General features: G+C 38.6%; 1 protein-coding gene across 1 annotated transcript in view; it reads left to right on the top strand.

The window, feature by feature from the left end:
- The window catches only part of AFF1 (AF4/FMR2 family member 1), a 140,054-nt gene extending 123,554 nt beyond the window's left edge, over positions 1-16,500 (top strand). Inside the window, 7 exon segments of the mRNA XM_042782047.1 lie at positions 7,943-8,034; positions 8,270-8,330; positions 11,402-11,538; positions 12,118-12,189; positions 12,659-12,796; positions 15,169-15,392; positions 16,379-16,500. Coding sequence (XP_042637981.1) covers positions 7,943-8,034; positions 8,270-8,330; positions 11,402-11,538; positions 12,118-12,189; positions 12,659-12,796; positions 15,169-15,392; positions 16,379-16,500 — 846 coding nt within the window.
- Positions 16,501-25,545: the final 9,045 nt, after the last annotated feature.

The raw sequence follows: 25,545 nt of genomic DNA, 5'->3' as shown, positions 1-25,545 counted from the left end.
TTGGTCCTAGAAATGACACTGGAGATTGCATGATAGAATTTTGCAAGACCAATGATTTACTTATTGCAAATACCTTTTTTCAACAACACAAATGGCGGTTATACATGTGGACTTCACCAGATGGAGTACACAGTAATCAGATTGACTACATCTGTGGCAAGAGGCAATGGAAAAGCTCAATATCTTCTGTCAAAACAAGGCCAGGAGCTGATTGTGGAACAGACCATCAACTGCTCATATGCAAGTTCAACGTGAAATTGAAAACAATTAAAATAAGTCCACGAGAGCCAAAATATGACCTTGAATATATCCCTCCTGAATTTAGAGACCATCTAAAGAATAGATTTGATGCATTGAACACCAGTGACAGAAAACCAGAAGAATTTTGGGATGACATCAAGCACATCATCCATGAAGAAAGCAAAAGGTCGTTAAAAAGACAGGAAAGGAAGAAAAGACTAAAATGGTTGTCAGAAGAGAATCTGAAACTTGCCCTTGAATAAAGAGTGGCTAAAGCAAATGGAAGAAATGACAAGATGAAAGAGCTGAGCAGAAGATTTCAAAGAGCAGCTGGAGAATACAAAGTCAATTAATATAATGAAATGTCCAAAAACCTGGAGTTAGAAAACCAAAAGGGAAGAATATGCTCAGCATTTCTCAAGCTGAAAGAACTGAAGAAAAAAATTAAGCCTCAAGTTGCAATATTGAAAGATTTCATGGGCAAAATATTGAATGATGCAAGAAACATCCAAAGAAGATGGAAGGAATACACAGAGTCACTGTACTAGAAAGAACTGGTTGATGTTCATTCATTACAGGAGGTGACATAGGATCAAGAACCAATGGTACTGAAGGAAGAAGTCGAAGCTGCACTGAAAGAAGTGGCAAAAAACAAGGCTCCAGGAATTGACGGAATACCCATTGAGATGTTTCAATAAACAGATGCCATGTTGGAGGCACTCACTCAGCTATGCCAAGAGATTTGGAAGACAGCTACCTGGCCAACTGACTGGAAAAGATCCATATTTGTACTCATTCCAAAGAAAGATGATCCCACAGAATGTGGAAATTATCAAACAGTATCATTAATATCACATACAAAGTAAAATATTACTGAAGATAATTCAAAAATGGTTGCAGTAGTACATTGACAGAGAACTCCCAGAAATGCAAGCTGGATTCAGAAGAGATTGTAGAATGAGGGATATCACTGCTGATGTCAGATGGATCTTGTTTCAAAAGAGTACCAGAAAGGTATTTACTTGTGTTTTATTGACTATACAAAAGCATTCAATTTGTTTGCCATTATGGATCATAACAAATTGTGGACAACATTGAGAAGAATGAGAACTCCAGAACACTTAATTGTACTCATGAGGAACCTGTACTTAGACCAGGAGGCTGTTGTTTGAAGAGAACAAGGGAACACTAAATGGTTTAAAATCAAGAAGGAAGTGTGTCAAGGTTGTGTCCTTTCACCATACTTACTCAGTTTGTATACTGAGCTAATTCAAGAAGTCACACTATATGAAGAAGAACATGGCATCAGGATTAGAAAAAGAATAATTAACAACCTGCAATACACTGATGGCACAACTTTGCTTGCAGAGAGTGAGGATGACTTGAAATAATTACTGATGAATATTGAATACTAGAGTCTGGAGTATAGATTACACCTCAATATAAAGAAAACAAAAATCCTCACAACTAGACCAATAAGCAGCATCGTGATAAGTCGAGAAGACATTGAAGTTGTCAAAGACTTCATATTACTTGGTTCTACAATCAATGCCAGTGGAAACAACAGTCAGGATAGCAGACAACATACAGCACTGGGTAAATCAGCTGCAAAAGAGGTCTTTCAAGTGCTGAGGTGCAGAGATGTCTCCTTGAAGATTAAGGTCTACCTGACACAAGCCATGATATTTTCAATTGCCTCATATGCAGGTGAGAGCTGGACAATGAATGAGGAAGACTGAAGAAAAATTGATGCTTTGGAGTTGTGGTGCTGGAAAAGGATGCTGAAAATACCATGTACTGCTAAAAGAACTAAAGAATGTGTCCTGAAAGTCATGCAGGCCGAATGCTTCTTGGAAGCAGAAATGGCCAGACTTCATCTCACCTCTTTTGGTTGTGTTGTAAGAAGAGATCCCTGGAGGATATGATGCTTGGTAAAGTGGAAGGTTGACAGAAGAGAGGAAGGCCCTCAACAGGATGGATTGACACAGTGGCTACAGCAGTGGGCTCAGGTACAGCAGGGATCATGGAGCTGGCACACAGGGTTAGCTGGACGTGGGGTCACCATGAGTCGGAGACAACTTGAAGGCACCTAACAACAGCAACGACAGTTTTCTTTGTATAGGTCTTTTCTGTGCCTGGTAAAATTTATTTCTAAGTATTTTATCTTTTTGGTAGCTATTGTAAATGGTATTGTTTTCCTTATTTCCTTTTCAGAGAATTTCTTTATTATGTAGAGGAATCCAACTGATTTTTGTGTTGATTCTATGTCCTGCCACTTTGCTGAATCTTTCAATTGGTTCCAGTGATTTTCTTGCTTAGTCTCTTGGTTTTTCTATGTATAGGATCATCTCATCTGCAAATAGAGATAGTTTTGCATCCTCTTTGCCAATTTGGATGCCTTTTATTTCTCTTCTTTGCCCTGGCTAGGACTTCCAATGCAATGTTGAATAGAAGTGGTGACAGAGGACATCCTTTTTTGGGTTCCATTTGCTGGGGGATGATTTCAGTCTCTGTCTTTTGAGAATAATGTTGGCTGTTAGTTTTGCATATAGTCATTATATTTAGGAATTTCCCATCTATTCCTATTTTTCTGGGAGTTTTTTTTTATTTTTTTTTATTGTGATTTAGGTGAAAATTTACAGAGCAAATTTACTTTCTGTAAAGCAAGTTACATACACTTTGTCTCATGACATTGAGGACAGTTTACCACAATGCAACAGATCCCCTCCCACTTCCTCGCCATAGTTACCTCTTCCCTATGTCCTTCTCTCTGTGCACTCCTGCCCCCTGAGCGGTGTCCCTGTACATACATACAGAGCCCTTCTATTCTCCCATGATTGTTCTCTTCAAGGAGTATATCTACCTAGTGTAAATGTTCAGCTCATATGCCTGTCTTTTGTTTGGCTGGAAGCCACAGGAGTGGGTTCAATTCCAGACCTGAAGGGCAGCTAGGGGCCATAGTCTCAGTGATTCCATCAACCTCTATCAGACCAGAAAACCTGGTCCCCTTTTTTATTTATTTTTTTCCTCAAATAATTTTGAGTCTTGTTCCACATTGTTCTCCCACTCTATCCAGGATCTCCTACATAGATCCCCTCCAAGTGGTTGACAGTGGTAGCCAGGTACCATCTAGTTCTTCTTGTCTCATAGTCATATAGGCTCAGGTACCAGTCACTTGGACTAATTGTTGCCATTCTCTGATTTTCTTCATTCTTCTTTGCTCTGGACAATGAGAGACCCATCGTTGCATCTAGATGTCTGCTTGCAAGCTTTTAAGATCCCAGTCGCTACTTGCCAAAGTAGAATGTGGAACAGTGTTTTGTGTAGTATGTTATGCCAATTGAGCTTGATGTCCCCTGTGACTATTGCCCCAAGCCCACAGGTCCAACTACTTGCTCCCTCTGGGTAGCTAGCTGGCTGTGGCCAAGCAGTGACTACAACTTTGTCCCTTGTCAGCTCTACTGTATACCTGGGAATTCTTACAGAACATACCAATACACTTGTAGAAACATAATCTGCCAACCCTATACATGGTCACAGGCACACTCGCCCCTACATAGATGTACCTAATAGTTCAGCCTGTCCACCCATCTGTCCACCCATATAGCCATGTTTGCCTTCACTGACAGTGCAGTACTGTATATGCAAAAGGGTTCATCTTTGTTGTCTATACCTCCCATGTACCTCTCTCTGTCGTCGTCTTCTTCAATGCCACCATGTTGATCACTCACATTAGGTACATTGCCCTTCCCTTCACCCAAATCAATACTTGTCTCTACCTATCTAACAGTGTTCCCTCCCCCCCCCACACACACCCCTGGTAACCAACAAAGAAAATTTCCTTCAATATATAAACATTTCCTTGGCTTTTTACAGTAACAGACTAGTATAATATTTATCCTTCTGTGATTGACTTATTTCACTCAGCATAATATTCTCCAAGTTTATCGACATTAGGCGGTGTTTTTCCAATTCTACGTTATTCTTTAAGGTTGCATAATATTCCATTGTGTATATGTACCATAGTTTGGTTATCCATTCTTCAGTTGATGGGCACCTAGTTGTTTCCATCTTTTGGCTATTGTAAATAGTGCTGTGATGAACATGGGTGTGCAAATATCTGTTCTTGTCCAGGCTTTCACTTCTTTAGGATATATACCTCATAATAGAATGGCTGGGTCAAATGGTATTTCTAATTCCAACTTTTTAAGGTACTGCCATACTACTTTCTGTAGTGGTTGTATCATTTTATAGTCCCATCAGCAGTGTATGAGAGTCCCAATTTCTCTGCATCCTCACCAGCATTTGTTATTTTCTGTCTTGTTGAACTTTGCCACTAGTGCTGGGCCAAGATGGTATCTCATTGTTGTTTTCATTTGCAGCTCTCTAATCACTAATGTTTGTGAGCATTTCTTCATCTTTGTTGGCCACCTGAATATCCTTTTTGGTGAAGTGTCAGTTCATGTCTCCAGCCCATTTTTAATTGGATTATTTGTCTTTTTTGTTGTTGAGGTGATGGAGTATTCTAGAGATGAGTTATTCTGAGAGTTTTAATCAGGAATGGGTGTTGGATTTTATCCAATGCTTTTTCTGCATTGTTGATATGATCATGTGGTTCTTTTCCTTTATTTTATTTATGTGATGGATTACTTATTTTTCTAATGTTGCATCATTCATAGCTGTATGAATCCCACTTGGTCATGCTGTATTTTTTTTAATACATAGTGTTGGATTCTGTGGGCTAGGATATTGTTGAGGATTTTTGCATCTGTGTTCATATGGGATATTCATGTGTAATTTTCCTTTTTAGTGGTGTCTGTGCCTGGTTTTGATATCAATGTTTTGCTTGTTTCATAAAATGAATTTGGAGTATTCTATCCTTTTCTGTGTTCTGGAATAGTTTCGTTAGGGTTGTTGTCAGCTCTTCTCTGAATGGTAGAATTCTCCAGTGAAACTGTCTAGGCCATGACTTTTATTTGTCAGTAGTATTTTTTATGACCTGTTCAATTTATTCTTTAATTACGGGTTTTTTCAAGTTTTCTGCCTCTGTCTGTGTTAGCTAAGATAAGTTGTTTTTTCTAGAAATATGTTCATTCTTCTAGGTTTTCAAATTTGTGAGAGTACAGTTTTTCATATCCTTTCTATTTCAGTTGTTTCTGTTGTAATGTCACCCATTTCATTTCTTATTCATGTTATTTGAATCTTCTCCTTCTTTTCCTTTGTTAAATTTGCCATCAGTTTGTTGATTTTATTAATCTTTTCAAAGAACCAACTTCTAGACTTACCGAGTTTTCTCTCATTGTTTTTGTTTCATTTTTTTTCTGCTTGAATTTTTATTATTTCTTCTGATTATAGGCTTTTTTTGCTGCTCTTTTTCTAATTGTTGGAGATGTTGAGAGGTTAAGGTGTTGATTTTGGGTCTTTTTTCTTTTTTGATGTGTGTTTGTTGTTCTAAATTGCCCCCTGAGCACTGCTTTTACTGTGTCCCAAAGATTTTGTATGTTGTGCTTCCATTCTGATTTGATTAAAGAAATATTTTTTAGTTCAGGTTTTATTTAGTCTATTACCCACTAAGTAGTTTTTAAGGAGGGTGTTGTTACTGAGTTCCATTTGCTTGCCTTTTTTTTTTTTCCTCCTTGATCTTCCTATCCTTGCTTTCTAATTTTACTGCATTATCTTGTAGGAAGATACTTTGCAGTATTTCGATGTTTTTAAATTTATTGAGGCTTCCTTTGTGGCCTAACATATGGTCTATTCTGGAGAATTTTGCATGTGCTCTGGAAAAGAATGTATGTATATTGTGCTATTTTGGGGTAAAGTGCTTTGTATATGTCTGCAAGGTCAAATTGGTTAATTACATTGTTTAGTTCTTCTGTGGCTTTGATGAGTTTCTTCTAGTTGTTTTATCCTTCCTTAAAAGTATTCTGTAATATCTCCTACTGTTGGAGTCATCTATTTCTCTTCTAAATTCTTTTAAAGTCTGATTTATGCATTTTGGGTATGCAAAGAGCTGTGGTGGTATAGTGATTAAGCCATTTGGCTGCTAACCAGTAGATTGATGGTTTGAACCCACCAGTCACTCTGTGGAAGAAAAATTAGGCAGTCTGCTTCTGTGAAGATTTACAGCCTTGGAAACCCAATAGGGGTGGTTATGAGTTGGGATCAACTCGATGGCAGTGAGTATGGTTTGGTTTGGTTTTGATTTTTTTGTAGGATACGCAGACATTTATTGTGGTTATGCTGTCTTGTCGATGGATCCTTGTCTAATGGTGGTTTTTGTCTTAAAATCTATTTTACCAGAAATTAATATTGCTACTATTTCTTTTTTTTTTTTGGATTGCCACTTACTTGATATTTTTTTTTTCCAACCTTTTTCTCTGTTTTTGTCTTTTGAGTCTAAGGTGTTTCTCTTGTGAACAGCATGATGGTTCATGTTTTCTTGTCCAATCTGGAACTCTGTGCTTTGATTGGTACAATTAATCCATTTACATTCATTATAATTATTAACAAGTATGAATTTATTGCTTTCTTTATATGTGTGTGTGTGGTTTTTTGTTTTGTTTTGTTGTAGTAGTGTTGCTGATTTCTTTGTTCCATGTAATTTTCTACTCTGAGCATTTTTGTTTATGAATTTTATCATTTCCTTCATTGCTATTGTTTTAGTATTTGCTAAATATTTGTGCCTTCTTTTTTATTTTAATGTGGAGTTTTATTTATTTAAGGTTACCTTGTGATTTATTATTTTCTTCCTGAGTTAAAACAGTCCATTCTGTCTCAAAATAGTCTTGACTTCCTTTGCATTTAGAAGTTTTATACCTATACTATTCCTTCTTTTTGCTTTGTAGTTGTCTTCATTTATAAGTTGATGTCTCTGGTTCCCTGTTTACAATCTTGTAAGTTTATTTTACTTTGGATACTTCTATATCTAGGTTGGTTTCTGGGTAATAGTGTCATGTGTCTTTAATCTCAGGTTGTTGCCTTCCTTCTGCTGTTAGTTTTCTGTCTGAAGGATTCCCTTTAGCATCTCTTGTAATGTTGATGGTTTAATTCCCTTAATTTCTGTTTATCTGGAATTGTCCTAATTTCACCATCATACATGAGGGACAGTCTTGCTGGGTATATAATTTTTGGTTGGCAGTTCTTTCTTTCAGGATTTTATATGTGTCATCATCACATTGCCTTCACACCTACATGGTTTCTGCTGAGAAATCCAAGCTTATTCTTACTGGTTGCCCTTTGTAGGTCTGTCAGGTATTTTTGCAGTAAGAAATGGCTGCTCTGTTTAGTTCTTGGTTTGCATATCCTATTTTAATATTTATTATTGGTTATAATGGGGAACAGTATCTACTTTTTCAAATAAAATTTTGTCTTCATGTTAACATTGTGTGTGTGTGTGTGTGTGTGTGTGTGTGTTGACTAACAGAACATACCACATTTGACTTTGTTAATGATCTGTTCTCCTGGAATTTCTTGTCTTGTATCTGTTTTTTGAGTCTACAATGCAGTAAGAACCTATAGGTTTACCTTCAGTTGCATCTGTAGCTAGAAAAGTAGTTGATAGCACTGAATTCTGCAATATTGATTTCCTTTTTTTTTTTTTTTTTAATTTTATTATTTTGGAGTAATTAAGAGGGATGGTACTTTTAGAACAATGATTTTAAATTTTAGAGTATGATCTATATAATTTTTTTCTCTTTTAAAGGGATCTGCTGGAGATACTGCAAATCCTTTTCCAGTGCCTTCATTGCCAAATGGTAACTCTAAACCAGGGAAACCTCAAGTGAAGTTTGACAAGTAAGACTTTGGATGTTGCCTCCTTTTTTCTTTCTTCTGCCATTTCTTTCTTCTTCTCCTCACCTTCTCCCTTTCCCCTCCTGCTCATCTCTTCTTCCCCTTCTTTGTTCAATACCTTCCCTCACTCTCTTCCATCCTTTTTCATCCTCTTCTTACTCTTCTTAAGTCGTCTTGCCCCAGCCAAGTAATTTTAGGTTCATATGACCCACCCATGATTTTTCCTCTTCTCTTTCAGACAACAAGCAGATATTCACATGAAGGAGGCCAAAAAATTGAAGTACAAAGCAGAGTCAATGGTCAGTCTTGGCTCTTCAGCCCTTTGATGGAATGTTTTCTGATAAAAATGTTTGTAGTCTGATCCTACAGTATTTTATATTAGTAAGTGTGATGTGTCAGCAGGAAAGAGGAATGTCTTGGGACTTAATAATTGGCAGGATAATCAGCATCTTAATGAGTGAGAGGAGTAAGGAGTTCTCTAAGTGGAATTATTTTCTTTAGTTCCATTGACTCAATTAACCATGGGAAAATCTACAAGTTTTATATCAAAGTGAGTGAAAGTTGACTTAGTTAGTGGTGTCTTAATGCATGCATGTGCCCTTTTGCCATTGAATCAGTTCTTTGGATGTAAAAAAGGAGTCTTGCTGTTAATAGTTGGTTGATTTGTGTTCAGCCTGCAGATATTTCCCAAGGTGAGGAAGCCTGTTTGTATTCCAATATTATCTTAAAGGCCTTGAAAGACTGACCTGATGGAACAGAATAGAATACCAAGGTCATTAGACATACTTTTAAATAAATGAACTCTGTTTACTTTGTGGCTGTTGGATTTTCTGGAAGGTGGTGGTTGTAATGCATATTTAATTGTATACATAATTAAATCTCTGCTATAATATAATTAGATATTGTTTGCTCTTTGTCATATTTCAACATCTCAGACTCTTTAGGGCTTTTATTTCTCTAGGGTATTCCCCAAATCTAAGCTCCCACACATATACCTGTCTCCTTGGAAGGTCATAGATTGAACTTTGTGCCATGGGGCGAAGCAGCATAGTTTGCCTTTAATGTGCAAGCCTCACCATGCATTCCAGAAACCACAGGGGTCTGACTCTGATTGATCATGGTGGCAGTTGGGATCCTGAACTGGTGCTCTTCAGCCCCAATCTGCATACTTGCATGTCTATTCTTGGGCTTAGGAGGGTGAACAGAGGCACTCTCATCACAAAACCATTCATCTTGGCAAAATGTTGATTGAGTTCTTGCCATACTGGATGCTACAAGATGCTATAGACCTATCCCTTAAACTACCCTGTACCAGGATGGCCTGCGTCAGATGAAAACGTCTAAGACAATACCAAACAATGGGGATCTTTCAACATCTTCTAACATTCCAAGATTGTTGCTAGAACTGTATGAATCTTTTTTTAGTTTTGAAAAGGGTACATATTCAGTACTTTGTCAGCCAGTTATTTACAACTTGACATTCGACACTTTCATTACTAGATTCCCTTATTATTCAAGCAAGTAAGACTAATAACTCCAGGAAACTTTGGGTTTTTTGTTTGTTTTTACTCTGTATATACACATACTTTCTTTTCCTCTATCTAAGGTGACCATACATCCCAGTGCCTAAGATAGTCTTGGTTTATGCTTGTTGTGGGATATTCTCAAAAGATCCCATTTTGAACAGTAACTTGTGTGGCCACCTTCTCCATAATATTCTTTCTCTAATCTGGCAGTGTCTCAGAAATGTTCATCTGACATTCACAAACAGTTAAGAGTTACACAGCTGAGTAGAGAGGAGTGTAGTCATCTCTATATTGCATTCATTGTCAGGTCGGGAAATTAGAACTCTACAGCTTTTAACACTGCTTCAGGAGATACACAGTTATTGCAGGAATATGTTCACTATCAGCATTAAAAAAAATACTTCAGAGTGGATATTGACAAATTACTAAACTGTAGTTCTTTTGTTCTGGCACTAAGCCCAGTTTTAATTTTGGAAATTCTGTAAATGAGATGGTAAATGAATAAACTTAGAGAGTTAGAGTCCCACCAGTGAAGCAAACTAATCGGGCCAGACACTACTGATTACTTGGTGTGTGCTAATTTGGTTTCTATTATGTCACTTAATTTTCTGAGCTTTGGATTCTCTAGAAAAAGAATTAAAAAAAAAATTTTTTTTTAATGTTACCTAAAATATTAAGTACTCTGAATACATATAAACAACCCAGTTTGTTCTACTACTGGCAAAACAGAAGAATGATATGCAGTTAAGAAACCCAAAAACCCAAGCCCAGCTCTGTCAAATAAATTCCAACTCATGGTGAACACTGTAAGACAGTAGGACTGCTCCATAGGATTTCCAAGGCTAAGGAAGTAAAGACTGCCCCATCTTTCTCCTGCAGAGTGGCTGGCGGGTTCAAATCGCTGGCCTTTCAGTTGGCAGCTAAGAGCTTAATCACAGCACCACCAGGGCTCCTTGTATAAATTAAGAAACAGCCCTAAATCATTTCTTTTGCTGATACATCACTTGTATCTTTACTATTCTCAGTCTCTTTCTTTTCAAATACATCAAATGTGAGAACATGAGCAAAAACTATAAACAGAATTGCAAATGTCATGTTAATCCCTTGCTTTTACAATGTTTGGCACATGTGCTATGTTTAGAGAAAAAGTAGTGCTATTCTTCACTGTCTTTTTAGTTGTTGGCCATGTGCCAGTTAGTGATAACATGTGTATTCAGGTTTAGAATCACCACCACCATCTGATTATATTCATATTTTCACATTCCCTCTAAGGGACTCTGAAATTTTATCCCTATTGGCCCAGGGAATAGCCTTGTATACTTAGCTCAGGCACCAAGAGAGATTAAATAATCCACTGGACTCTTAAAATGCATAAAGCAGTTGTTTGTTAGGCATCTCTAATATCCTCATAATCTGTAATAAATATTTTCTACTTAAAATAAGATAAACTTCAGTACATACAGAGAGATTTGTGTCTGCATTACTCTTGATGTGTAGAATAATCTCCTTCTCTAGAGACTTATATAATGAATAATTGCACATTGTAACAAAGGGACAATAGAGTTACTGCCTTAGCTTAAATTTATACTTTCCTAAGGTTTGGAGAGAACAGTCTTAATACAGAATTGTTTTATTTTTCCTACAGAATTTTTGCTAACAGGAAATTTTCACTAGGTCAGAAGTGACAGGCATTGATTATCATCTTGAGTTCATTTAGTCTCACGCTTGTATTCTAGCCATAATTAAATTACGACAGTAGAGGAAAGTTACAGTAGAAAATGTGGGTGAGAAACTAAATAGACATCTCTCTTAGGCCTAACAATGACCATGTTCTTCTCCTACAGACGGACAAGGTCGGAAAAGCTTTTAAGTACTTGGAAGCTGTCTTGTCCTTTATTGAGTGTGGAATTGCCATAGAATCGGAAAGCCCAGCGTCAAAGTCAGCTTATTCTGTATACTCAGAAACTATAGATCTCATTAAGTAAGTGCCAAGTAATTCATGATCCTCTTAAATACTTTTCTTTACTAACTTTATTGCGTTAATCTGTTTGAACAGAAGCATGGAGGCAACTCAGTAGAAGGAAGCCTTAAAAAAGTTACTGGTCAAAAAAAAATTTTTGTTTTTTCCCCTCAACTTAAAATAATTACATTTTAGGGGAAGTGTTAGAACAGAATTAGTGGTCCAGCGGCGTCATTTTGCCAAATGCACTGTGAAATGCCAAACCTTTTAGGGAGAGTTTTTCCAGTTCAGCTTTCTTATCGGATGTCCTCCCCTCGCAGCTTAAACCCCCTACACCTTGTTACCTGTATTTCAAGAGTGTCAGTGGAGACATGACTTGGGTTCAAGCAGGTAATCAGGCCACAGTGAGATGCTTTCTCACCCTATTTTCTTAGTGGCCTGGATTATTGCTCTTAGGCTCATTTTTCTGCATTGCTCTTATGTCTTCACATCTTCAGGAAATATCAATGTAAAACTACAACAAACATAATAAGATTTATTAGTTTCTGGGATTTTTAACTGCCTTTGCTGAACCTGATATACTTTTATATTTTCCTATAGATTCATAATGTCATTAAAATCCTTCTCAGATGCCACAACACCAACACAAGAGAGAATATTTGCTGTTTTATGGTGTGTACTTTTTTCTTTGTCCAAACAGTACTAAATTTGTATTTGCTTCTTTTGATGGTACAAAAAGATTTTGAAATTTAATTATTTTGTAAATGTAAAAATTATGATGCAGGAAGTCAGTAGTAGAAAGTATCAGGATGTGTAAGTCAAGACCATTAATCCCACTGATAGTTAATTGTATGAAATGGCTTCTGCTGCCATTTTACTGATGACTCAGTGAATACTTTGGCCTTATGACTTCAGTTATATCCTTGTGTGTTTCTTCTTTTCTACCAGTATTGACTTTTGGTAATAGAGTGCACAGACCAGTAAGATTCCTCAGATAGTCTTCCTTCTTCTCACGTAAGAGGAAACCCAGTGTATTCATTAGGCTATAAAAAATTAGATGGTATTTTTTTGTAATAGTGATAGACGTACCCACAAGGCAGTATTACTTCACTTTAACTTCTTTTTTCCTTCATGTTTATAGCATGCGTTGCCAGTCCATTTTGAACATGGCTATGTTTCGTTGTAAAAAAGACACAGCAATGAAGTATTCTCGTACTCTCAATGAACACTTCAAGAGTTCTTCCAAAGTTACCCAGGTACCTTCTCCATGCATTGCAAGGTAACTATAAATCTAATTTAATATCCAAAATCGAGTCATTTATTTATTTACCTCTTGCTTTGACAACCATTTATATAAACATGTCACTTTGGTTCTTATTCTGGTTACCTCTAGTGCTGCTCTGACAGGAATAGACCACAAATAGGATGGCTTGAAGAAACAGGAGTTTATTCACTCACAGTTTGGAGGCTTTAAGTCCGAGTTCAAAGTGTCAGGCTCTAGGGACTGGGTGAAAGCCCCTCAACCTTGGTCTTCAGCTGTGCCTCCTGTTCCCAGCCCACTGGAGGATTTTCTTCACTCAAGCAGCTGCTGGCTGGTGAGACTGACAAGCCCAAGGTTGACAAGTAAAAAGGCACAGTCCCGACGTTTCCAAACCACATGGCAGGCCATTAATTCAAGTCCATTAAAAGTCCCGAGATCGGCAGAGCTGCTGAACAACGACACGGCTACATGAGGGTTCAAGCATGCTATAAGCTAGAGACCATTCCCCAAGGCTTCTTATATACAAGAAGCAGACCACATCCCTAAGGCAGCTAGTCAGCTGCTTACAGTAGATTCCACCATGGAGTTGATTACCAGTCTCATCATGGGGAATACTACACCCAGCTGCCCAGCCACTCAACCAGGCCCAGCCAAGTTGACACACAAGCTTAAGTATACTACTCTTTAATTTAAAATAAAAAACAAAAGTATACTTTGTGCTGATTTGCTATTAAGTCTTAAATCATTGGTATGTTACTGCCTGTTTGAGGAATCAAGGTGGTTGCTTATTGGGTAACATAATCACAAAGAACATAGAGTTAAAATTTTAGAGCTTTGAAAATCTTTAGACAAGGCTAAAAACAAAAAAATAACTAGAAGCAGAGCCAAAACAGACCCAGAGCCAAAGTCCTCCCTCCCTCTGTATGACATGTTTCTTGGTATCTCAGCAAACAAGAACTTTCCAGAGTCATATGCCCTCTACCTGATAGAGGACTCATAGCAGTGAGGCTGAAAGTGAAATGATGATCTCTAGCACAGTCCTTTTCCCCGCTTTGTGAACTGAAGTTTATACATGCTGTCAGATGCTGTGTAACAGAACCCTTATGCAGGTATTCTCGAGGTGGAGAGAGATGGTTCTTCCCTAGTCTTTTTTTTTTTTTCCTTCATTCCCAATGCATTCAAAAGAGGAGGCTCCCATGTGGCCTTTCTTAAAAAAGAAAGCCCTTATTGAGAAATATCTGCATACCTCTGAACATTTTCACCACGCTAATTCTGAGATAATTATTCTTAGCTAGTAGCTTGCCAGTCATGTTATTTAAAAATAACTTCAACAATTTGTCCAGCCAGTATATATATCAAGCATCTCCTTGGTACAAAACCTTGTTCTAGGTGCTAAGGATATCACAGTCAACAAAGGAGACAAGAATCATCCTCTTGGAGCATCCACACTGGTTCTTGAAAATGCACATTTTGCTGGGTACACATAGGACCCATACAGCCCCAAGGGCAGATATACCGTATAATGAAGTTACTTCTTCTGGCCTGACTTTCCATCTTATGTTCATTTACTTTTTAATGTTTAAGTGATTTCACTTGTCTTTTCTCCTTTGGCTCACAGTGAGGCACATGTAATTTGTATGCATGAGTGAACAGTCAAGGACAGAATAAAGATGATGATTCTTCCCCAGTCTCCTTGTAGGGCATTTTATATCAGTTCATGCATTGATTCAGCTTCTAATTACCGAGCACCTACTCTGCAAATGCTAGGGATGCAAAGATTAATTAAAAAAAAAAAAAAAAAATTGGTCTCTGTTTTCCTGGTGCTTATGACCCAGAAAAAGGAATAGAAAATTATAGTGTAATGTGATAAATTCAGTCAAAGAAGTAAGTGCAGGTGGTGGCAGAAAGGATACTATGATGTATTCCTGGAGTTATGAGGACAAATTCATTGGGGGTGGGAAGGACTGGAATTCTTGGCAGAGGAAATAGAAGATCGAATTGGCATGGAAAAGCATATTTGCAATGTAGAATTAGCCCACCTGATTCTGAGTCTGGGGAAGGAGATCGTGCTCCAGTCTTGCCCCAGATTGTTGGGCCAGTCTCACTGTGTTTATGAATGTTGGTGGTGGTTTTTGCTATCGAGTCAGACCCAACTCATAGCGACCCCTCTTTGGGTTTCCAAAGCAGTATCACTACGGAAGTATATTATCCGACCTTCCTTCTGAGGAATAGAGTCCCAAAATACTAATAGTGAAGGGATGCTTCTTTGACTTGTAGGAGTGACTATCATTTGGGCTGCTGCACACTGAAACTTTGTGACTTGGACTGCCATGCCAGAGACAGGAAGATCTGTCATTAACCAGTTCTCTCTCTCCTCTTCCACCTTCCAGAAGCACAGGCACACCATCCCCTCTTTCCCCCATGCCTTCTCCTGCCAGCTCGGGAGGGTCCCAGTCGAGTGCTGGCAGTGTGGGGAGCAGCGGGATAACTGCCACCATCAGTACCCCAGTCACCATTCAAAACATGACATCTTCCTATGTCACCATCACTTCCCATGTCCTTACTGCCTTTGACCTTTGGGAACAGGCTGAGGTCCTTACAAGGAAGAATAAAGGTAAATAAATGATTCTGTGGTGGTTTTTACTGAGGTCTGGGAATTGGCAGGGAATACATGGTTGATTTATACATTAATGTTCAGTTTATCAAAGAAAAGGAAATGTGTAGCTATTTTTTCCTTTCATGTTTCTCCATTCTGCGTCATAACCTAGTTGCAATTCTTTCTTGAATTCTGTAGCAAGGAGCTGGTTTTAGCACCTAGCCTCTTCATAATTCCAGAGCCTTCATCTCACCCTAAACTAAAATGGTAGTAAAAGAGTGACACAAACAAAGAAGACACTGACTATTCTAGGCTCGACAAATTTGAGATTTATATAAAAGTACCACAACTCAAATAGTATATTGTTTTTCAGTATATGTTAAGAAAAATGGTTAGAGATAGTAGGAGAGATGGCACATGAGCATTCTGGAGGTGAATTTGGGAAGGATTCCCTTGGAGAAATTCAAGGTTTAGGAGACAGAGAAGCATGGTGGTAGGGGGACTGCGTGGTGTCAGTGTAGACAACCAATAAACTGAGGAAATGCCAACATGTGAATGCCAACATAAGGCTATTACATGTTTTTTCCTGGCTGCTTCCTTACGGAAGATGGTGGCCAGCTGGCTATAGTCAATTTCCCCACACCCTCTTAGAACTTTATAATCTTAAGAAACTCATGATGCTTTTATATGTTTTATTTTTATTTTTATTTTTTTCCACTTATGCATCCATAGATTTGGAAGTGTAAATTGGGTATTTTCTGAGTCCCAGGTACTGTGCTAAGTGTGATGGATTCAACTATAAAACAAGCATAGTTCTTTCCATTAGCCTGGTGGAAGGATATGGAGAACTAACAGGCAGTTCCAGCACTTAACAATTTTTTTTGTTGTGATAGATGAATTGCAAAATACTGTAGGGCCCTGATTTCTGGAAGCTTAGCTTCTTGTTTATCCATTTTTATTTTTGTGTATGCATCTGTATTTACTTGGTTTTATTTTATTTCCAGAATTCTTTGCTCAGCTCAGCACAAGCGTGTGTGCCCTGGCCCTCAACAGCAGTTTGATGGACCTGGTACACTACATAAGACAGGGTTTTCAGCGGCTAAAACAAGTAACCAAAACACCTTAATGGAGGCCCAAGTTGATTCAATGCCTTGGGAACTTTTTTGCACATTGAAAGCCTCAAAAATAGTCTGGACATTTGTCTCATCAGGACACCAAACTCAAAAAGAGAAGTACCATGAAATGGCTCAGACATTTGTCCACTTGAATTCTCAAGAACTGTGTGATCATTGGTTGGACATAATGGTTATACAGAAGCAGAGATAAGGAGCCTCAGAGATGATTTTGCCTTTCCTGACTAAAGGACAGAAGTGCAATGTAGCCTATATGGTCATATGAATGGTCTAAAAACATTTCCATATTTTTTTAACCAGCAGGATGAAAGTTGCAAATGAAATAAGGTGAGGAGAAGCAATTTCAACTCTGAAAGCAAATTTATATCATCTCAGTAGCCATAGTAGTCCGTTCCCCGAAGGAAATTTTTTTTTTTAAAATGATTTTTGGTGTAGAATTTTGTGGGATGATATTTTTTTCTTTTACGTTTTTTGGGAAATAGTTGTTTAATAAATTCAAACAGTCATCTGTAAAACATATTCTAAAGACTTCACCATACTCCACTTTCTGCCAGTGAACTGTGGCTTTGATAATACCATGTTTTGTCATAATTTATAAAATCGAAGGTGGCCCCATGGCCTGGAGTACTGCATGTTCACCCTGCTCTGATGTTGCCATTACCGAACTGGAAGCCAGCCTCGTTGCAGCAGTCAAAAAAGGAGCCACAGCCTGCGGGGAACCGTCTCAAGATCCCCATGTCCTAGGGGTCGACCTGGCGCTTCCAGTTGCATGCCCTACTTCAGTCAAAGGGACTCTCACGGGACAGTCACCATTGATTGTATTTGAATTTCCTGCCATGGGGAAGAAGGGAACCAACATCTGTATCTGAGCAGGCGGTTAGAGTGCTTTTTAGCTTCTCTTTAAGCAGAGCTGGAATTTGAGATGCTTGTCTGTGAGTCTTCAGTTAGGTGGGAACTCATGTTGTCCAACCAACTCAGTTTTATCAGTGAACAAAGAAAAATGAAATCTACTTCTTAAAAAGGCTGTATTTTTCTGCTACAAATTATATTGATAGCAAAACTAGACTTTCAGAGCCTTTGGTTGTCTAGGAGGGAATGGAACTGCCTGAGAGGATGTGGAGATTTCGGGGAGTTAATTAGACTTGAGAAATCATCACCGCCTGCCTTCACTCCATGTTCTCAGTCAGCCACGTGGGATTATATTGAAGGGAAGCTGTGACCTTCCCCTAAGTTGTTATTGCCATACATTGATATACGTTAAACCAAGTTCATTTGGAATGACCTAAAATGAAAGAATGCATTCAGAACTTCCACGTATCCATGAGCACAGATTTTCTTTTTTGTTGCAACTTAGAAGGTTCAACTGGAAACTTATTTTGAGTGCAGTGTTTTTAAAAGCCAATTCTTTCTGTCCCTTTTAGAAGAAGTAGAATGTGTACGTGTATTAAAACTGAGGAGCGTGTCATCTATAGAACAAACTGGCTTATTCCTCTCTCCCCACCCCATGCTGGCCTTCTGTATGCGCTCTTTCCTACCATGCATGTTTGACATTGTCATCTTTATTTACTAGGGAGGAAGGAAGTGTGCCATCTTATTTATAATAAAGAAGTCTAAGTCCCTCTGATAAGTGCAAGCCCGTGCTCGGTAGCTTGGTAAATACACATGGGAGTGTGGAGAGGGCGGGAGCAGTGCTTATTTCTCCAGGTACCAATTGTTTATGTGCAGCTGCTGCTTCAGCTTCTTGTCCAGCCTGTTATCACTGGCCAGCACAGAGGTCAGTTACCTCGTGTTTAGGTTAAAGCCCGGAGCATGAGAGCAGCAGGAACAGCTGAACCTGACACATCAGTCCATGGTGGTCATGGGCCAGTTTCATTGGTTGATGTAAAGCAGAGCTACAGCCCTTTCTAAACTGCTGGCTTAAGAAACAACTGTTTGCTAAATGAACAGTGACTGCCTGCCTGGTAGGTTGTGTGCTTGTGGCATTGCTTGTCTGTTGCTTATGTGTAGAGGATGAAGCACAACAGTCAGGCATATGTGAGGATTTAACATCTTTCTATCCTTACGGTCCTGACCGTCTCCATCCCCTTCTCCACGTCACTCCCCCAAACAAGCCACCGATACATTTCAAAGGGTCATGTGATGACCAGTTCTGAGTTATGCAGATTGGGCCGAGGCATTGTGCGTGTTCTTTCAGCTAGTCACAAGATTCCCTCGACTGAAGACATCTCTAAGGAAATTTCTAAGCCAGTTCTAAAAGAAGAGATTGCCTTTTCCGTGGCCTTACTCTCTGTGGATGTTTTGCTGACCTCTATATTAAAATATAGTTACCTCTTGAAAAACTAACATATTTACATAGATCAAGATGTACTGTTTTTGGTCTTTCACCATCTTCCTGCAACATGCATTAGGCCCAAAAGAGAATCCATGCTGGCCACCTTTCCCATAGGGTGTGTAAAAGGCAGTGGCCGATGGGTCCTTAATGTTCACAGTGTCTTTTTGCTGTTACAGTTGTATATAGAAATCTAAAGGATTTTTTAAAAATCATTTGCACTTTTTCACCACATACTTAAGTTCCCAAAGGCAAAATCTGTACTGAGGCAGGTAATTGGGAGGACTAGCTTATAAAACAAGCCTTTGAATATGTTAAGTTCTTAAAACAACAATCATAGTACAGACTTTACAATGAGACAAATACAGAGATCTCAGAATATCTGAAGGAGTGAAAATAGAGTATGAAATCTTGCCTTTGGCACTACAGTTTTATGAGTGTGTGCATGTGTGTGTGTGACTGTCTTTAATAGGAAATGGAAGAACACTTTTAAAAGTGTTGAATATTTTTGTCCTTTCTGGAGATAATTAAAAATGTGAATGAATTGAACTTGGTATTTTCATCAGACTAACAGCCCTGCTAAACAAAAACACTTTACTGAAGTTTACCAAATTACAGTTAACAATGTGAAAAATTTGGTTACATGCTATTGTTGATAAAGAGAAGGGGCAGGTACAATGGAATTACAGTAATTTGACTATCAGACGTTATGATTTGATCACAGTATTGAATGGGGAAAATATGAGGTTTTTGAATGAAAGATTGGTCTGTTTTGACCCAAAAATATACCTGTTTCCTTCTGGACAAATTGGACCATATAATTTCAATTTTTTATATCCTTTAATTCCAGGTCTCAGGATATTGAGAAGCCAACAGACTACCCCTTTCTGGCTGCAAATGTATCTTAATTGGTATCTTAAATATTAGGAGGATCAGAAACTTCCTATGACTAGTATAATACTATTATTAGTATGATGAGTCATGTTCAGTAATTTTCAGAAGCAAAAAGAAACAATTGTGCCCTCCAAAATGAATAAAACTCTTATTTCTCATGTAAGGAAGACTATCTATGTAAAGTATATATGCACACATAATCAGAGCAAGGGGCTGATTAAGTTGGATATATATATTTATTGCACCTCTAGTGACCAAACCTAATTGTGAAATGATAACTCTATTTATTTTGTCATGGTTTCAAAGAATGTTATGTGGGACTTTGCACCTTTTCTTCTTCTTCATGAAGTTTGAGGTCTCATTGTCCATCTTCAGATAAATGAATCAAATAAGTGTTTGTTTTTTTTTTTAAATGTACTTTAAAAAAATCTTCCTGCATCCCACCACAGTTCTCCTTTTTTAGTGGTCTCTTTTCCCAGACACTACACAAACTTTTTGAAAAATTGCCACTTCATCTGTACCACTCTCTACCACCACCACCACTGAGAAGCAGTATTTAAATCTTACAAGAATATTTTGAGCTTCTTCTAGAAAGACAGAGGATGGACTTCCTCACTCGGGGAGAGCCATGGAGTAACATCAGGATCAATTGTGGCGGTACTTGTTCTTTTTCTCCTCTCTAGTGAGTTGCCTCTTTTGTTTATGCTTCTGGTCCCATTTAGAATGAATGGACATAAAGTATTTTTTTCTGTGCCTCTCTTGTCTTTTTGTCATTTTGTTGGGGGGAGATAGAGTGGCAGAATAACATGGTGTTGAGGATTCTGCTTCAAATATTGCAAGTGGTGTTTTCTACCATGTAAACCTCAAATATGCAGTCTAGTGGTGGGTTCTCCAAACCAGTGCAGTGGTGTGACTGAGAATGCCAGCCCTTCATGAATTGTGAGCACTGGCCATGTGCTTTCGCTCCTATTTATGAGTTGACAAGCACCACCCAACACCTTTTTGAAAATGGCTGTAGATTTCCTATGGTCCAGAGGGAAATCACACTATATTCTGTCCCACAGTGTATCAAATATCAACAGGTACTGTGATGTTAAGTGCCTATACGAAGAGCCCAGTAGGGCAGAGAGGAAGCACACAGCTCCTTGTGAGCCTATATATTAATATATCGGCCTAAGAGGCCAAGGGAATAAGACCACTGACAGCAAGGCTGGCCAAGCTGCACTGGTCAGACCAGGTAGCAGCTCACCTGAGGAAGAGAATTCACTTTGCTTAAAAGTAGATGTTTAAGCAACTTTTAACACAGGCAGTATTAACTCCGCCTTCTGTTCAGGCCTTCAAATGTATTGTTAACATTACTACACACCCCCTTCAAATATCAAGTGTACACTGTTCATGTGTGTGTGCGTGCGTGTGTGTGCGTGTCTCCTAAATTTTTTTCTTCTTTTTTCTCTGAATGTGATCATGTTTTGGATGATACCTGAGCAGGGTTGCCTTTTTTTATTTATTGCCATTATATATTATATATATTATATATTTTTGCTTTCTTATAACTTTAGGGGAAAGTCAAATCTTGGTATTATTAAAATTGTTTAAAAGAATAAATTGTCCAGTTGATAAATGAAGATCACTGGTCTATCTTTAAAATAATAAGGATTTTTCTTTTATTACTGTGGAATAACATGCCAGCTATGTAGTCAACACAATGATTTTGTATGTAGGATAAGGAAGCAATGATGCTCTCAATGGGAAGATGTGCAACAGATTAATAAGGGGACTCCTTGTATTTTATCTACTTCAGCATTGGAACTGCAACTTGGGGCTTTTGTGAATAAAATTTAGCTGCCTTGTATAGTCTTGAAAGAGACACACCTGATCTGTGAGAGAATTATAGTTTGTTTTCTTTTTTTAGAAGAAAAATTTGCAAAAGATCTTTCCAAAGATAATGTGCCACAGATCTTTTGTTTGTTGTTCTGTTAAGAGGATTAATTGCTGTTTAAAAATAAATGTAATTGACATGTTCATCTTTAAATTCTTTTCACAAGAGGATTGAGCTGTAAAAAGTTAAATAAAAATTTAGAGAAATCATTGGCATTGAATTCGTGCTGAATTTCACTTGGTCTGAATAATTCTTACAAGGTAACTGCTGTATGAAATTACCATTATCCAAGAATACTCTCCTGTAATGTGCCCTGATTAACATTGTTTATTGTTGAAATGACGAAGAAGTGTGAGGCAAAGGAAGCTTAGCCTTCTGTTTGGCTAATTAGCCTAATAGCACTAATGTGGTTTCTTACCTAACATCAACTGCCAGGTGCAGCAGCAACCAAGTTTTCCTAGTTTTAATCTGATGTGTGGACAGATTTGTAAAATGTTGATATTTGAAGGAATCTAAAGGTCACGTGGTCTCTCCTCTCTTTGCCACCCCTAAAGAAGGTAATAGCCTCTCAGTGGTGGCGGGCCTGTTTTTGTACTGCTTCATCAGCTCTTGGTATGTTTAGAAAGTGGGAAGGGAAGAAAATCACCCTATTTGATAGGTGGGAAGCAAAATCCCTGATGTTTTCATTTACTTTTTGCTCCTCTGGTACCAAATGTTTTTTCCCTCACTATCAAGTTGCTATTTGCAGTAGCTGGGTTATGTGACCACTTCTCCACCCAGTCAAGTGCCCATCCAGGTAGATGTGGGGAAGGCTGTCTTCACTTAAGTCATATGGAATGAGTTCCACACTCGAAAGGGCTCCGTTAATGGAGGAAAGGATGCTGAGCAATAAAAAAAGAACATATGATCCCACCAGGCTACTCATTTTTCCTTTTGACTGAGGTACCCAGGATACTTACTGACCTTTTATTATGTTACAAATATTTCCCACCAAATTATTGCTGTCCAGTTTTTATTTTTGGTGTTAAAGAGGCAGACGTCTCACATCCTCCTGCAGTTTCTGCTTTTGGTACCTTGATGCTATCCACAAAGGATATTTCCTTGACACCAAGAGGCAGTTTTATCTATACCATTGAATACTGGCAACAACCCTGTGCCACCGGTAGGGGATGATAATGTGATTCTCCTTTGTGTCTTTTTCAGTCTTTTTATTAGCAAGCAGGGAGCTCTGGTGGCATAGTGCCGAAGGCATTTTTGACGGCTAATCAGAAGGCTGGCGGTTCACACCCACCAGCCACTCCTTGGAATCTACTGGGCAATCTATTTCCATAGTGATAACACCTCTGAAACCCAAAGAGGGGTCACTATGAGTCAGATTTGACTTGATGGCAGGAAGTTTATTAGCAAGTGTTTAGGCATTTTGGAGCCTGAAATTATTTGAATAGGTATTTGGTCACTTTGCCAGGGTTGTAAATCGTCACACTCCAGGTTATTTTAATTAAGTCATCCAGGTAGTGTCTAGAACCTTCATATTTATTTCAAACAACTTTGAAGTCCAATGAGTTTTACTAGAATGCAATTGGAGGTTTATCTGCTATTTTGGTTGTGATTATGTAACTGCACCCGTCTAGTCTGTCGTCTTAAGAACAGTAATCTTTCAGTGTTTGTGCTTCCCCCGAAGACCACACTCAACTGAAAGCAAGATAGTAGTGAGATGCCAAGGCTCTGATAATGAAGGCTGGTTCCCTTCTAACAGACTGACAACCAGGCCTTGAAATACAAACAAAATTCTATTTTAGCTTTAAAAGGCTGTATGCCTACTCTAGATAAGTATTTTAAATCACCCTTTCGTGTTACTGGGGGGCCCAGTTCTACCATCTCATTTACCTTTTTTCAAGTGTCTCACTGCTGTCGAGTCGATTCTGACTCATAGCGACCCCTCCTTGGGTTTTCAAAGCAGTATCTCTATGGAAGTAGGTCGCCCAGTCTTCCTTCCGAGGAGAGGTTGGTGGGTTTGAACCTCCAGCCTCTGGTTAGCAGTCAAATGCCTTAGGCATTATGCCACCAGAGCTCCTATCTCTCCAAAAGATGGCATTTTCAATCACTTCATATGTATGTGAGAGCTGGACACTGAGTAAGAAAATCGCAGAAGAATTGATGCCTTTGAATGGCGGTGTTGGTGAAGAATACTGAATGTACCACGGACTGTCAGAAGGACAAATCTTTCTTGGAGGAAGTACAGCCAAAAATGTTCCTTAGAAGTGATAATGGCCAGGCTTCGTCCCTCATACTTGGGTCATGTGCTCAGAAGGCACCAGTCGCTAGAAGGATATCATACTAGGTAGAAGGTCTAACAAAAATGGGGAAGACCCTCAATGAGAGGGATTGACACAGTAGCTACAAGTGGGCTCAAGCATGGCAATGACTCTGAGGATGGCATGGGACCAGGCTGTGTTTCATTCTGTTACACCTAAGGTCACTATGATTTGACACCAACTCGAACAGCACCAGCATTCTCTCTCCACTGCCACATATTACGGTAAATCATCTTCTAAGCAGTAACACACAAAAAGCACCTGCACACATTTTTGTATATGTACACACACTCTTGGAGTCCCTGGTTTTGTTAGGGGCCATCAAGTCAGCTCTGACTCATACCAATGCTATAGATAACCAAATGAAGCACTGCCCGGTCCCTTGGTTTCCCCAGGTGGTACACATGGTTAACGTGCTCAGCCATTGACAGGCTGGAGTTTCAATCCCACGCCATCTACTTCCAAAAAAATTTTAGTGAAAAACCTCATGGGGTGAGGGAAGGGGAGGTTAAGCTACTAACTAAAGGATAAAATATGTATTTTTTTTAAATATACCTATCAAGTACTCTGACACATGGGGTCACCATAAGTTGGAATCAACAGCAACTGCTTTGTGATTTTTATACACACTGACATGGAAAACCAACTGGACTTTAGGAAAATACCTTTGACTATTCAATGCCCTACTTTTCCATCCTTGTCATGTAGTCTTTAAAGAGACTCCTCATGCAGATAAGACTTGGTATCCAGGATTACAACTGGGAACTTCACAACCAACCCAATATGAGTGAGGAGAAAATAGGTGACCTGCTAGATTGGTTTTGCAGACTTTGCCAGGCCTCTATAAATAATTTTGAGAATTAAAAAAAAAAAAAAAATCTATATTCAAAATACAAATAAACTAGGGGAAAAAATGATACCGAAGTATATACAACAAAAAGTTTATGGGCAAGTGTACCTCAGGCCTTCTTCCCCAGAGTTAAGAGGCATTAAGTTTGGTGCACCTTTTTCCAAATGTTTATTGTGCATTTATTTACACATTGTTTTTAAGCATAAGTTTGGGTGGACTACACTGACTCACCCTATGCCAATGATCTGTACTTCAAAAATCTTGGCTACAGAATATTGTGTAATAAATACATGTTGTTTTTAGGTGCCATTGAGTTGGCTCTGATGCATAGCAACCCCTCCATGTACAACCAGAACGAAACACTGCCCTGTCGTGCACTAGCCCCATAATCCCTGCTATGCTTGAACCCATTGTTGCAGTCACTGTAACAATACATCTCATTGAGGGTCTTCCCCTTTTTCACTGAACCTCTACTAAGCATGGTACCCTCCAGGGGCTGGTCCCTTCGGATGACATGACTGAAGTAGGTGAGACGAAGTCTAACCATTTCGTGAAGGTTGGGCAATCCTACTTCCGTAGTGATACTGCCTCGGAAACCCAAGGAGGGGTCGCTATGAGTCGGGGCCGACTCGATGGCAAACAACAACAACAACAAGGAGCATTCTGGCTGCACTAAGATATTCAAAAGATGAACCATTGTTTAAAACATTCCCTGCCCTATATTTTGTCATCATCAACAATACCGTATTAAAGGAATCTCGATACACAGAT

This window comes from Orycteropus afer, unplaced genomic scaffold (genome assembly GCF_000298275.1).
Source record: "Orycteropus afer afer isolate SDZICR_OR568_19922 unplaced genomic scaffold, OryAfe1.0 scaffold00227, whole genome shotgun sequence".
NCBI lineage: Eukaryota > Metazoa > Chordata > Mammalia > Tubulidentata > Orycteropodidae > Orycteropus > Orycteropus afer.
Note: the sequence above shows the minus strand (reverse complement) of the source record. Positions and strands in the feature narration are given on the sequence as shown.